General features: G+C 45.1%; 1 protein-coding gene across 1 annotated transcript in view; it reads left to right on the top strand.

Moving 5' to 3' along the window:
• Positions 1-6,510, top strand: part of c3h12orf56 (chromosome 3 C12orf56 homolog) — a 47,101-nt gene extending 40,591 nt beyond the window's left edge. Inside the window, exons 9-13 of the mRNA XM_056276718.1 lie at positions 425-512; positions 629-703; positions 2,656-2,733; positions 3,581-3,762; positions 6,402-6,510. Of these exons, the coding sequence (XP_056132693.1) occupies positions 425-512; positions 629-703; positions 2,656-2,733; positions 3,581-3,762; positions 6,402-6,510 (532 nt within the window). The remainder of the gene's footprint in view (positions 1-424; positions 513-628; positions 704-2,655; positions 2,734-3,580; positions 3,763-6,401) is intronic.
• The last annotated feature ends 7,041 nt before the right edge of the window (positions 6,511-13,551 follow it).

The following is a 13,551-nucleotide window of genomic DNA, read 5'->3' as shown; positions in this document are numbered from 1 at the left end:
TTCTTGCTTTGTGTCTGTCTAACTGCCTTTCTGAGCCACACTCAGAATCTGACTCACTGTTGGTGATGGTCAGTAAGGCTCCGATGGTTTGGTGTCCTGTCCTTTATATGCCTCTCTCTGGTGAAGTTAATGTCTTTTCCCATCTACATTTTGGTGGCTACCCTGTCCTGTCCTATCCTGTCCCCTGCTTTTAAATTACTCTCACAGTCTTGAACCACCTAATGATACAACACAGGACAAGACACTGCAAAGGATGGGATGCAATGATCAAACTCATCAAATCGTCCAAATAAAATGACTCGGGGCCTTTTGTTACCAAGTGTGTTTCGCCCAACTATCCTATCTTATCCATTGTGTAGACGCTTATAAATGACAACTACTCTCAATCTGCTATAAAGCCCAAAATATACTTGCCTCATTGCAGAGGTGCCCTAACAGTCCAGCTGCTGCTGGCTGTGGTGTGTGACCCAGAGCTCCACACACACCAAGAGGAATCCTCCCTCCAGTCTGAGGTGACTGCTTGTGTTTTGCATTTGTTAAAGACTGATTATTTTGTATTTCATAATAATCTGCCTTATGCTGTATATTTCGGTCTCCCTATCTGTCTTTTTCTCTCCCTCTTTCTCAGCTTCGAACCTTGCTAGCTGAGTACCTTGATGCTGCCTGTTCTCTACTCTTTGAGTTAGTGGTTTTAGGCCAGGAGGTGAGTTCTGACATAGAAATAGTTACTTTTATCACATTTTGATGTCTTCTATCACTCCTAATGATGCCAGAGATAGCCAAACAGCTGGAGAATCTCAGAGTTTAGCAGAGTTTACGCTCTTACCTCACTAACAGAACTTTTTCTGTTTTTCTGTGTAACTCTACTTCCTCAATGGCTCGGTTGAGTTGTGGTGTCCCTCAAGGGTCAGTTCTTGGTCCCCTTCTCTTTTCTATATACCAGCTGCCCCTTGGCCAGGTCATTAAAAATCACGATGTGCTCTACCATTTTTATGCTGATGACACTCGGTTATACATGCCACGAAAACCCACAGATCCTAGCGCCCTAGCAAATCTCACAACTTGCCTCTCTGACATTAAATTCTGGATGTCCGAAACTTTTCTCAAATTAATGATAAGTCTGAGGTCATTCTGTTCAGTCCCAGAAATTCCATCAGCCCTTTTGTTACTAATCTTGGTGGTCTGTTAGGTAGTCTTAAGCAGGCTGCTAAGAATCTTGGAGTGGAATCGACACTGATCAAAAGTACTGTGCAACTTTTAACTGAGTGATCATCTCTATGAGGACCCGCTCTCCCATCAGTTCAATAAATTCTAAAATTGTTGTTGAGAGAGGTATGATGGTGTTCCCTTGCCAGCACTGCCATAGTTTTCTATATGCGCTTTAAAGAATGGATCAAACTTGCTGATAACTTCCAGCACACCCATAAAGTTCCCATTATCATGTTGCCCAAAAATGTCACCGTGTCCCCTGAAAGGTAGACCTCACTCTGCTACAAACTTCACCAATGCAATCACCCTCTTTAAAACCTCAGTCCAATATTCACATTCACTGTCAAATTGTTTTTTGTTTTTTTTTTTAGTTCTGAATCTATACACCCAGCATCAGCACAGCGCATGACATAAGCAATCATAGCCTTTCTGTGGCCCTCGATCCCTCATGTTCAGCCAAATGTGTGGCTGTTTTTTTCCAGTCACTTAGCCTGCTGTGAGAACAGACTGAAGATCATGGTCCCCAAATAATTGCCATGCGAAACAAAATATGGTGCCTTTTGAAAGGGAATAAAGCCACCATTCTCTTGGCACAGTTTCACCATTTGCCAGTTTCCTTTTAAATGGGGTTTTGGAAAAGTACCTCTTTTGGTGTTTGTGTTATATTTTTGAGGCAGCAACATCTGCGTCTTTGTTCTGACAAGTTTCAGGTCCCATTTTACCCCAGTATGGCCTCATATGTTCATCAATTTTATCCCAGTATTCAGGATCCGAGCTATAGATAGTGGGATTTGCGGCCTCTTGTCCCCTCTGCACAGCTACAGGTGAGGCCGTCATGGAGGGATTTGTGGCAACTGGGACATCATGGCTAAATCCCAGGGTGTTGGTGGCACCATATACTGGTGTTTCAGGTGGTTGAACTGTTGGTCCCTCTGTCTCATACTCCTTATCTGAGTGAGATGGTTGTGAGTCACGGTCGTGGTCTGCTTGGCCGGTGTCTTTGCCATGGCTACAGCTAGCTGTGGCTCCTATCGTAGCTGTTTCAACCGTGCCAATGTTAGCCCTTAGCAGGCAGTCCTCCTGCTGTGGATCTTCATTATGCATTTTTAGACCCGCTGAAGATACGGCAACCTTGAACTATCTTGTCAAATTTGAGATTTTCTTTAGTAGATCCTGGTCACACTGTTCTTTCAGCCATTTTACTTTTTATTTGTGTACTCCGCTATCACACTTTATGGGCCAATAGGGGTCAGGTTTTTGTTTTCTCTGGAGTAAATTTAAAATAACTAAAAATAATGTGGCCACTTGGGGCACCTAAGCTGCAGCCTAGGGTTGCATGTGCATTAATCTGCGCCTGTTTGCTGCACACCCCAAAATAAACTCAACAAGGAGCTCAACCAGAATACCTTTAACCTAGCAGCTGTTGTAATGCTGTGTCTGTTTCAGGCCAGCCGGTGTTCCTCTGCTGAGGTCTTCCTGACTCTGGGCTGGATCTTCAGAGTTCTACAACCTCATCCTCACCTGGTAACATTCACACGCCATGTTCACTCCGCTGGAATAGAGACACTGACAAGGAGATTCTCTGTATATGATACTGTGGCAACCCTGTAGCCGCCATTTCATGGAAAAATATTCCATCGTAACTTCTAATAAATTCACGCGTTAAAGGATTTAGGAGGCATCACACTCCCCATCCTACTAAAATTGCTTAACCACAGCCAAAGAGCAGGACTGTAGTTAACGTGACTATTGCATGAATGTAAATTCAAGTCAAGTCAATTTTATTTGTGTACCAATATCACAAATTACAAATTTGCCTCAAGGGGCTTTACAGCAACACAATACCCTGCCCTTAGACCCTCGCATCGGATAAGGAACAACTTAGAACAATTCAGAGACCACATGCATCAAACATTGTCTTCTTTCTCATCTTATCAGACTGTAGTTGCTTTGCCCCTATTTCCTACATACCCTCCTCACAGGACTGACAATAATAGTTCTTAATTTGCTCAAAGCTAGAGCTGCTATGAAATGGGGAATTTCCAATAGTTGACCAATTGTGTTAACGCTTGTTGTGTTGTGGACACATACATTTCTATGAGCAGTTGTTTGCATGACTTCTGTGCTGCTAGCCTTCTGATTTTCCATTCTTCTTCAGCTGTACAGTACCTAACACAGTACCTCTAGTTCATCCACCCCAAGTCCCCCCTTTGTGAGACCATCTAAACAACCATTAATTCATCCATCCTATCAACACCCTTTCTGTTCTGCCCGTTCATCCATCAGTCTTAAAGCTCATCTACCTTCACCTTCAGTGAATATACCTGGCTTTAACCTTGATCCTCTCTGACTATTCTCTCACTCTCTCTAGTTGTCCTTTATTGGCTACCAAGCCCAGCAGGTGGTCTTGGTGCTGTCTGACCCACAGTTGGAAGTTCTGAGCCCGACCCAGTCTGTTCTCCTCTACCAGCGGTGTAGGGTTCTGCTGGCCTGCCTGCAGTACAGCTGTCATCTGGGACAGCACCTGAGATCACACTTCAGAGAGGAGTTCAGGTACGTCAAGCTGCTGCTTTCTGCATTTGCTTCTTTGCCATAAGTAGGTAACAGGTACTATATTCTAACAAATGTTTCTTTTATCTGGCACGGTGGTGCAGTGGTTAGCACAGTTGCCTCACAGCAATCAAGAGGGTCCTGGGTTCGAGCCCCTGGTAGTCCAACCTTGGGGGCCGTCTCGGGTCGTCCTCTGTGTGGAGTTTGCATGTTCTGCCCTTGTCTGCGTGGGTTTCCTCCGAGGGCTCCGGTTTCCTCCCACAGTCCAAAGACATGTAGGACAGGTGAATCAGCCGTACTAAATTGTCCCTAGGTGTGAAAATGTGTGTGTGTGTGTGGGCGTGTCTGTGTCTCGGCCCCGTGATGGCCTGGCGGCCTGTACAAGGTGTCTCCCTGCCTGCCGCGTAATGACTGCTGGGATAGGCTCCAGCATTCCCACGACCCTGAGAGCAGGATAAGCGGCTTGGATAATGACTGGATGGAGGTCTCTTTTAACTGTACCAGAAGAAAGGATTCGGGTTCAGGTAAACAGTCCAGCACAAATCATCGTTTGTGCTTTTCTGCGATTTTCTGGCTCTTATTTCATTGCTTGTATCATGGTTGAAGCACACTAGTGGATGGACACACTGACAAGACAGTGACAGATTACATAATTATAAAATAACATTTAATAAAAAACTCATGACTCAATCAATGCACGTTCCCGCTCCAATCCAAAGTCTCAAAGCAGCATTTTAAATAACGCCCTAACTGGAAACTCCACAGTCCAGACTGTCACTAGTTTTCAGGGCCTCCATCTCTGCCTGCTGAAGCACATGTCTGAAAGCAGAAAGGTGAATGCTTCCATGTGCACCATGTTGCCAAGATGACCCACTCTGAGTCTACCTGCCCTCAAACCACTGGCCAAACCTCACACGGCCTGACACACTGTTTTCATGGCAAACCGTACCCATATGAAAAGCAAAGTATAAAATCCAGACATTATCCAAGCCGCTTATCCAAATTCGGGTCGTGGGGATGCTGGAGCCTATCCCAGCAGTCATTGGGCAGCAGGCGGGGAGACACCCTAGACAGACCACCAGGCCATCACAGGGCCGACACACACACACACACACACACACACACACACACACACACACACACACACACACACACACACACACACACCTAGGGACAATTCAGTATGGCCGAGTCACCTGACCTACATGTCTTTGGACTGTGGGAGGAAACCGGAGCCCCTGGAGGAAACCCACGCAGACACAGGGAGAACATGCAAACTCCACACAGAGGATGACCTGGGACGACCCCAAAGGTTGGACTACCCCGGGGCTCGAACCCAGGACCTTCTTGCTGTGAGGCCATCATGCTAACCACTGCGCCACAGTGCTGCCCACAAAGTATAAAATGTTTTTGCAAGAGCCATTTGACACAGGGACGTGATGTTATCAGTATACAGACACACACACAACGTGCAAACACGTCAGATCCTCCCCTAGATCAGCACATCACATAACGTGCTTGTAACAACAATACCTCATGCTTTCCAAAGTTTTTGAAATCTAGTTGGAATTCGCTTCGAGGTCTGCACCAGAAACCTTATCAACGGGAGACTCTTGAGAATAGCTGACGGATTATTATGGTAACTTCAGTAAAAGTTAGGGAAAGAGATGCAAAATGAGTGTAGTTAAACATATGCAGTTAGAAATATCTACATTGGGGGCGTCCGGGTGGCGTCGTGGTCTGTTCCATTGCCTACCAACATGGGGATCGCCGATTCGAATCCCCATGTTGCCTCTGGCTTGGTCGGGCGTCCCTACAGACACAATTGGCCGTGTCTGCAGGTGGGAAGCCGGATGTGGGTATGTGTCCTGGTGCACTGCACTAGCGCCTCCTCTGGTCAGTTGGGGTGCCTGTTCAGGGGGTAGGGGGAACTGGGGGGAATAGCGTGATCCTCCCACATGCTACGTCCCCCCTGGTGAAACTCCTCACTGTCAGGTGAAAAGAAGCGGCTGGTGACTCCACATGTATGGGAGGAGGCACGTGGTAGTCTGCAACCCTCCCCGGATCAGCAGAGGGGGTGGAGCAGAGACGGATCGGAAGAAATATCTACATTGGAATTGCAGTGACCACCACCTACCACCACCTAGGTCATCTGTCAGGGCGCCCCGTAACTGCTTCCACACGGCATTCCCAACTACCCCGCTCTTCCATGGTCGCTTTTAGCTTCTGTATGTTCTCCGCCCCCGTGTCCCTTAACAGGTTGTCCACATAGGTGATTCTTCTTCTACCATGTTGGGTTGCAGTGAGCAGCCTGAAATCCTTCTCTGTGGGAACAGACTGGGACGTTTAGCTTCAGCTCGCAAGCTAACTTCCCGATTGTCAGTTGTTCACATGTTGTTTTCCAGGGAATTAAAATGACACGCGGCCTTTTTCCACGTGGTTCTGACAAGCGCTCGAAGAATTACAACAGAACCTTTGTGCATGTTTCCGCCAGTTCATTTAAACCAGAGGGGCTGTCTACCTGACGGCTGCTAACTTCCATTTTACCCCAACTTTTCCCTCCTCTGGCAGCTGGAAAGTCAGTGCAAAGGTTTTGTTTTCTTCTTCCCGTCCGTTCACGCGTCTTCCTTCCTCTCCTGCAGGTACTACGTGAAGCCGTCGTGTGCAGAAGAGAAGTTGCCGCTTCATTACCCCATCAGCCAGCCGGCACAGAAACTAGTTACCCAGCTGCTGACACTTATCCTGCAGTAAAGACTGCACACACACACACACACACACACACACACACACACACACACACACACACACACACACACACACACACAACAGAGCCCCATGTTTTTGCTCGGGTGTTGGCTGCAGAAACAAACAGACACAACAACTCTGCGTGTGATTTATTTTCCTTGACAACTGTAACACAAATATATTTCCAGTGTTTGTTTTTTAAAGTTCAGTTTTAAGAAGTCTTTTTATTTTCTTTTGAGTTTGTGTCTTACACTCCAGAGAGGAGGAAAGACCGGATCTCTCTCCTGTCTCGCGCTGAAGGCCGTGGTCTGTACCCGCTTCGCCATGGTGAGATAATGCTGGTCTACAAAAATATAGTTGTTTTTTCTTGCATGGACTTTGGAAACCGTTTTTGGCTAATTTTGGGCTGCTGAATCCAAATCTGAGCTCAGATTTGCTCTATCACATCAAGTTTTTATGCTATCTGCATGCTCCTTATTCAGGATTTTACAAAAAGTTGACCATCTAGTCCTGGAATCTTGGTGGGATAAAAATGACCCCTATACATTTCCTAAGTAATTTCATGCTAGGCTGAGTGTTTATTTATTCATTGTAATCATTTTTGCATCTATCGATCTTCTAACGCAAGTGTTTTTTTAACTTCGAGTGTAAAATTGCTGTTTTCTCAAAAATAAGGATTTGTCATAGTTCAAAAACCTGATGTGATAGGCAAAAACTGATGCCAGATTTGGATTCAGCACCCAAAAGTTAGCTAGAATCCGTTGAAAAACCCCATGCAAGGTTGACCAGTGTAATAATAATATGAACAGTGGCTGTTTTACTGAATCCAGCATCTTTACAGTGTCGTTACGCGGCGGTTAAAGGCCAGAGGAGGTTTGCTGCGTATCCTGGAGCTGCAGAGCTGCAATATCACATGTTTGACTTTACCACAGGAATGTCTCATTATGTGGCAGTCTCGTCAACTGTTGTGATGTCCTGTCACCTTATGACAACTTGGTTGGCTAATTTGAAGGTACATTTGTGCAATGCTTTCTTTTTTCTTTTTCTTTTTTTGGGATAGATTTACACGTCAAAACGTGTTTTAAAAAACACATTAAACATTGCAGATTAATATTGGTTATCTCACCAGCGGGTTTTGGCTGTATCCCTTGATTGGTCATTACATACGTATAGATTCTGAAATGATATCTACAGCGGGGTCCAAAAGTCCGAGACCGCCTGTATCGATGCTTCTATTTTATATTCTTTTCGAATTTAAAGCAAATTTTTTCATTACGCCATTCATTACGTGTACCGGAGGGTGTGCTCCAATTATCGGGGCATCACACTGCTCAGCCGCAATGGGGAAAGTCTCCTCAGGGTGCTGGAAAGGAGGCTCTGACCGATTGCTGAACCTGAGATCCAGCAAGAACAATGCAGATTCCGTCCTGGCCGTGGAACAGTGGACCAACTCTTTACCCTTGTGGAAGTGCTGAGGGGGGCACAGGAGTTTGACCAGCCAGTCTGCATGTGTTTTGTGGACTTGGAGAAGGCTTATGACCGTGTACCCCAGGGCACTCTTTGGGGGTACTTGTGGGAATATGGGGTACCGGGGCAGTTGCTACAAGCCATCCGGTCCTTGTATAACCACATTCCTGGTCGCTGCACTAGCGCCTCCTCTGGGCACCTGTTCGGGGGGGGGGGGAACTGGGGGAAATAGCGTGATCCTCACACGTGCTACGCCCCCCTGGTGAAACTCCTCACTGTCAGGTGGAAAGAAGCGGCTGGCGACTCCACATGTATCGAAGGAGGCATGTGGTAGTCTGCAGCCCTCCCCAGATCGACAGAAGGGGAGGAGCAGCGACCGGGACGGCTCGGAGGAGTTGGCCGAGTGCAAGGGAGAAAAAGGGGGGAAAAAGTGAGGCCGGAGTTATCTCATGAGTACGATGTAGTTAAGGGAGTCCCTCAAGGAAGTGTCATTAGGCCACTGTTATTTAACATTATGAGCAACAATATTTTTGTGAATCTAGACAGAAGGATATATTCATCACTATATGCAGATGATGGAACTATAAGGATTAGGCGGAGTGATGATGCCAGTTTGTTGTGAAATATTAAGGAGGCTATTCTAAAGGTAGAACAGTGGTCATACAATTGAGGGCTTAAACTTTCAACTGGTAAGTCTTGCTATATGTACCTCACTGGGAAGAGAAAAATAGATGAACAAGTCTCCGTTTTTATGGACAATCAGGAATTTGGCTTGATGAAAGATGTACATAGAAGAAACAATGTGCAGGCACGTGTAAAATGAAATAAGGGCTGCGGCTTCGCCAAACAGTGCAAGACAAACATAGCAAACAATAGCACAAGATACACTCACTGGCCACTTTATTAGGTACACCTTGCTAGTACCGGGTTGGACCCCCTTTTGCCTTCAGAACTGCCTTAATCCTTCGTGGCATAGATTCAACAAGGTACTGGAAACATTCCTCAGAGAGTTTGGTCCATACTGACATGATAGCATCACGCAGTTGCTGCAGATTTGTCGGCTGCACATCCATGATGCGAATCTCCCGGTCCACCACATCCCAAAGGTGCTCTATTGGATTGAGATCTGGTGACTGTGGAGGCCATTTGAGTACAGTGAACTCATTGTCATGTTCAAGAAACCAGTCTGAGATGATTCGAGCTTTATGACATGGCGCGTTATCCTGCTGGAAGTAGCCATCAGAAGATGGGAACACTGTGGTCATAAAGGGATGGACATGGTCAGCAACAATACTCAGGTAGGCTGTGGCATTGATACGATGCTCAATTGGTACCAAGGGGCCCAAAGTGTGCCAAGAAAATATCCCCCACATCATTACACCACCACCACCAGCCTGAACCGTTGATACAAGGCAGGATGGATCCATGCTTTCATGTTATTGACGCCAAATTCTGACCCTACCATCCGAATGTCGCAGCAGAAATCGAGACTCATCAGACCAGGCAACGTTTTTCCAATCTTCTATTGTCCAATTTTGGTGAGCCTGTGCGAATTGTAGCCTCAGTTTCCTGTTCTTAGCTGACAGGAGTGGTTTGAACTGCAGCAGATCGTCTTGACCATGTCTACATGCCTAAATGCATTGAGTTGCTGCCATGTGATTGGCTGATTAGAAATTTGCGTTAACGAGCAGTTGGACAGGTGTGCCTAATAAAGTGGCCGGTGAGTGTATATACAGATGAAGACTAAAAGCTAAAGATAAAGTGAAACGAAGGTAACGAGTATAAACCTATCTGCAGACATTCAGTGGGTAGCCAGGTTCAGGTGGGCAACAACTTGGGGAAAGAAGTGGTTTTTGAGCCTGGTGGTGCGGGCTCTGAGGCTCCTGTAGCGCCTCCCAGAGCGCAGGAGGGTGATGCTGAGACCTCTTCGAAGGCAGCGTTTGTGTTAATGTCTTTTATGTCTGGGAGCTGGGTACCGGTGATATGCTGGGCCGACTTGACGACCCGCTGCAGAGCTTTCTGGTCTACTGAGGTGCAGTTGCGTGCCACACTGAGATGCAGCTGGTCAGTGTGGGGGCAATTTTCATATGTATGTTGCTTACTTTTAATCGTTGACCGCAGATTAGTTATACTATGTTTACATTGTCTGAATGGATGCCCGGGGGCTCATGTTTAGCAGGACAAAGGTGGTGTTAAAAGTGCCTCTTCATGTACACTACCGTTCAAAAGTTTGGGATCACCCAAACAATTTTGTGTTTTCCATGAAAAGTCACACTTATTCACCACCATATGTTGTGAAATGAATAGAAAATAGAGTCAAGACATTGACAAGGTTAGAAATAATGATTTGTATTTGAAATAAGATTTTTTTTACATCAAACTTTGCTTTCGTCAAAGAATCCTCCATTTGCAGCAATTACAGCATTGCAGACCTTTGGCATTCTAGCTGTTAATTTGTTGAGGTAATCTGGAGAAATTGCACCCCACGCTTCCAGAAGCAGCTCCCACAAGTTGGATTGGTTGGATGGGCACTTCTTTGAGCAGATTGAGTTTCTGGAGCATCACATTTGTGGGGTCAATTAAACGCTCAAAATGGCCAGAAAAAGAGAACTTTAATCTGAAACTCGACAGTCTATTCTTGTTCTTAGAAATGAAGGCTATTCCATGCGAGAAATTGCTAAGAAATTGAAGATTTCCTACACCGGTGTGTACTACTCCCTTCAGAGGACAGCACAAACAGGCTCTAACCAGAGTAGAAAAAGAAGTGGGAGGCCGCGTTGCACAACTGAGCAAGAAGATAAGTACATTAGAGTCTCTAGTTTGAGAAACAGACGCCTCACAGGTCCCCAACTGGCATCTTCATTAAATAGTACCTGTTAGAGCCTGTTTGTGCTGTCCTCTGAAGGGAGTAGTACACACCGGTGTAGGAAATCTTCAATTTCTTAGCAATTTCTCGCATGGAATAGCCTTCATTTCTAAGAACAAGAATAGACTGTCGAGTTTCAGATGAAAGTTCTCTTTTTCTGGCCATTTTGAGCGTTTAATTGACCCCACAAATGTGATGCTCCAGAAACTCAATCTGCTCAAAGAAGTGCCCATCCAACCAATCCAACTTGTGGGAGCTGCTTCTGGAAGCGTGGGGTGCAATTTCTCCAGATTACCTCAACAAATTAACAGCTAGAATGCCAAAGGTCTGCAATGCTGTAATTGCTGCAAATGGAGGATTCTTTGACGAAAGCAAAGTTTGATGTAAAAAAAATCTTATTTCCAATACAAATCATTATTTCTAACCTTGTCAATGTCTTGACTCTATTTTCTATTCATTTCACAACATATGGTGGTGAATAAGTGTGACTTTTCATGGAAAACACGAAATTGTTTGGGTGATCCCAAACTTTTGAACGGTAGTGTATATATGGTCAGGGCCTGATAACAGAGGGAGGTGTGAAAGCTCTGAGTGTCATGGGAGGCAGTCCTGGAGGGTCCAGGCAATGGTGCATACTGGTCCAGTATGCACCATTGTGGTAGAAATACCTCCTCTTCATGGCAAAGAGACTGTGGGTTGTAATCGACACAATGGGCGTTGTTCTACTGCGTGGTATAAAGATGGTGCGCTCTGAGATCGGGGCATGCACAGGCATCTGAGCTTGTGCGTGTGTTCATTGAACACATATTAAAATTGTGTGACAATACTGTAAGAGATTTTTGTCTCGCTCCTCATTTAATGTCAGAGTGGAATTGATTAACTGGCACATCATCAGGATTCTCTATATGGTGGAGTGGTAGAAGTTGGTGAGAATTTGGGGGGATAGCAGGGCGCTCCTCAGCCTCCTCAGGAAATGCAGGTGTTGTTGGGCCTTTTTCACAAGGGCCTGGGTGTTTGATGTCCAGGAGAGGTCCTCGCTGATGTGGACTCCAAGGAATTTATACCTGTTGAAAAACTAGATACAAAATGTTAAAAAGCAGTTAATCTAGTGAGAGCTATAGCTGGATACCACGTGGGAGCAGATAAGCAGGCATTTATATATATATGTGTGTGTGTGTGTGTGTGTGTGTATGTATGTATATATATATATATATATATATATATATATATATATATATATATATATATATATATACACCGTCAATGGTGTTGTAAGTGCTCAACTAATGAGGAGCGGAATATCAGTTATTCTGTCTCATGGAAAATCCTTGCAGAGAGTAGTGCATATTCAGTTAGGGGTAAAAGATGTGACCTGTGCTTGGCAGAAAAGTCTTTTATTATTTGCAGACCTGATATGTGCACCTTGAATAATAGAAACGAATTGGCTACCAGCTGTAGACACCGAAAAAAGTTTCTCTTTCGTAACTATAAGTAAAACGTCTTTATTACCCCCCCCCATTAGATGATATGCATATGACATTTATTAGAGGGTTTTTTTTATATTTTTTTGTAATATTTTAACTGCCTGTCCTTCCAACTGTGCCCCAACACCACCCCAATATATAATTCACATAAGTTACCTTGTTATATTTCTAATGTATGCCATTTCAACAGTACCCTGGCCCCTACATGCTTGTCAAAACAAACCCCAGTCCCATTGGTTGTAATGTTTTCTACCCCTCCATTGGTTGCTGTGCATCATAAGTACCTACCCCATTGGTTGTTACAGTTTGAATGTTTCCCCATCTGATTGGTCGCTGTCCAACCGAAATTTGGGGCGTGACGCTGGGCAACGTAACTGTATGATTCTTTGTGAATAAAACATCAGCAGCTGATGAAACAGGCATGTACTGCTATGCATTAACATCTTTTTTCCTGTATCCGTATATAAAAACCAGTAAGTCAAGTAAATTCTTCATAAGAATTTATTGTCTCGTAAAGAATTTACTTGACTCATCATGTTATTTTTGCTCCTTATTTGTTGAGCACTTTCCTTACTGTTGAGTGTTTCTTTTAACAAAGTTATATATATACACATATCCATCCATCCATTCATCCATTATTCGAACCGTTTATCCTGCCCTCAGGGTCGCGGTGATGCTGGAGCCTATCCCAGCAGTCATTGGGCGGTCGGTGGGGAGACACCATGTACAGGCCACCAGACCATCACACACACACACACACACACACACACACACACACACACACACACACACACACACACACACACACACCTAGGGACAATTTTTGTACAGCTGAGTCACCTGACCTACATGTTTTTTGACTGTGGGAGGAAACCGGAGCCCCCAGAGAAGACCCACACAGACACGGGGAGAACATGCAAACTCCCCACAGACGATGACCTGGGACGACCCCCAAGGTTGGACTACCCCGGGGCTCGAACCCAGGACCGTCTTGCTGTGAGGCGACTTCGCTAACCACTGCACCACCGTGCCGCCCATAAAGACAGCAGCATGGACATATACGTATGTCTGGATGAAATCCAGACATATGTATGAAATCCACCAATCTGTTTCTTAAGGCTAAAGTTGATTTTAGTATCATGGAGGTAAGGAAAGATTGGGTGGAGAATGAAATAGGACACTGGGCAAACCAGTATATAGGGAATTATTTTCATAGCTACGTACAGATAT

This window comes from Lampris incognitus, chromosome 3 (genome assembly GCF_029633865.1).
Source record: "Lampris incognitus isolate fLamInc1 chromosome 3, fLamInc1.hap2, whole genome shotgun sequence".
In the NCBI taxonomy this organism is placed as follows: Eukaryota; Metazoa; Chordata; class Actinopteri; order Lampriformes; family Lampridae; genus Lampris; species Lampris incognitus.
Note: the sequence above shows the minus strand (reverse complement) of the source record. Positions and strands in the feature narration are given on the sequence as shown.